The 1,608-nt window shown below is 53.7% G+C and overlaps 1 protein-coding gene across 1 annotated transcript in view; it reads right to left on the bottom strand.

The window, feature by feature from the left end:
- Positions 1-1,608, bottom strand: part of PIP5K1A (phosphatidylinositol-4-phosphate 5-kinase, type I, alpha) — a 5,697-nt gene that overhangs the window by 423 nt on the left and 3,666 nt on the right. Inside the window, 3 exon segments of the mRNA XM_009868893.1 lie at positions 453-658; positions 983-1,231; positions 1,234-1,335. Of these exon segments, the coding sequence (XP_009867195.1) occupies positions 453-658; positions 983-1,231; positions 1,234-1,335 (557 nt within the window).

Genomic DNA, 1,608 nt, shown 5'->3' on the forward strand with positions numbered 1-1,608 from the left:
AGAGCTGCCAGTAACTGGTGGGCAGAGAACTCTCAAGCGCCACCTGGAAGGTGAGAAAATATTTTGTATGTTAAGGAAAGGAAATCAAAGGTCAAAGTAAAAGATTTGACACCAAGACCTCTCTGCCTGGTGGGCCAGCAAATCTGTGCAGCCCAGTACGCGCCTAAATTACGTCTCCCTGGTCCAGACTTGGGTCTCGCCCTCACTCCTCGCGGCGTTTTAGCGAGATGAGCCAGGCCAACACGGACTTACTGGTCATCTGTCTCTATGGTGCCGCCTCGCCGGGCCTCTCCTTGGTTGGACTCCATGGCCGTGGAGTAGAGGGCTTTCTGGGCAGCGGGTCGCCGCGTATCGGTCTGCGACGTCCCGTCTGCTATCGCGTGCTCTTTCTGTGCCTGATCCATGTTGTGGATTCCGACCAGCAAACTGTAATCCGGCCAACACGGACTTACTGGTCATCTGTCTCTATGGTGCCGCCTCGCCGGGCCTCTCCTTGGATGGACTCCATGGCCGTGGAGTAGAGGGCTTTCTGGGCAGCGGGTCGCCGCGTATCGGTCTGCGACGTCCCGTCTGCTATCGCGTGCTCTTTCTGTGCCTGATCCATGTTGTGGATTCCGACCAGCAAACTGTAATCCATGATTTTAAAGCTCTGCAGGACCTGGGCAGAAAGTCAACAAAGGCTCGTTCAGTATTGCAAGCCCGGTGAAACTGTCAGAGCAGACGTTTTCAGAAGCGCCGTCAGCATTTCTGCCTCGAGTCCCGAGCCTATCGAGGCTTTCGACTCAGAGCTCGTGCCCAGTCAGCTCATCTATTGAATGGAACTGGGGTCCAGGTCCTGTTTCTTGTCCACACCACCACCAAAAACAACGGGTTCTCTAAGTCAAAAGGCTAAGGGAGCGGCAGCTGCCACCTCCTCCTTGTGGGAAAGGCCCAGAAAAAAAGGAAATAACTCTCCACACTGCCCCTTCACCCTTCCACTTACCAAACAGTCTCTGTGTAACGTTTTCCACAGGGCGTTATACATGTCGGAGTCCAAGAAGAGGCCATCAGGGATGTCCTGCATAAAATCCAAGTCCTTGAATGTCGGGAAGACCTTCTCCCGCTCCTTGGGGGACGCTCGGCGTTTGTAGGTGGAGCCCTTCAGATCGTACTTCAGGTGCATTTTGACAGAGCGCGGCAGCAGGTTGTTCATCACGACGATGCGGATGTTTTTGCCTCCGGCCTGGACACAGTTTTTTCTCCTCGGCCCGGCACAAAGAAAAAGCCGTAAAACTTTGGTAGCAGCGTCCTGGGGTTCTGGTTCAAATTCTAGAACATCAAAGACAAAAGAAATGCCTTCAGAGCCGTTCTGGTTATTCACACGCCAGCAGGGGAGTTATTTGCTCCTTCCTGCGCTTCTGTATCGAAATGGAGCTGGCGCTGATTCAAAGCAGCTCAGAGGTGAGGGCAGGTAACGCAGGGAACAGATGGGTGATGCCTACGGTTGTTAATAACCTCTCCACAGAGTCAAAAGGGTTAGAGAAAGATTGGGGGAACACGGCAATATCTGCCACGCTTGAACATCTGGGGGACCCATCCTGAGCTCACAGAGAAAGCCTCTCCCCAGCG

The sequence above is a fragment of the Apaloderma vittatum genome, unplaced genomic scaffold (genome assembly GCF_000703405.1).
Source record: "Apaloderma vittatum isolate BGI_N311 unplaced genomic scaffold, ASM70340v1 scaffold25834, whole genome shotgun sequence".
NCBI lineage: Eukaryota > Metazoa > Chordata > Aves > Trogoniformes > Trogonidae > Apaloderma > Apaloderma vittatum.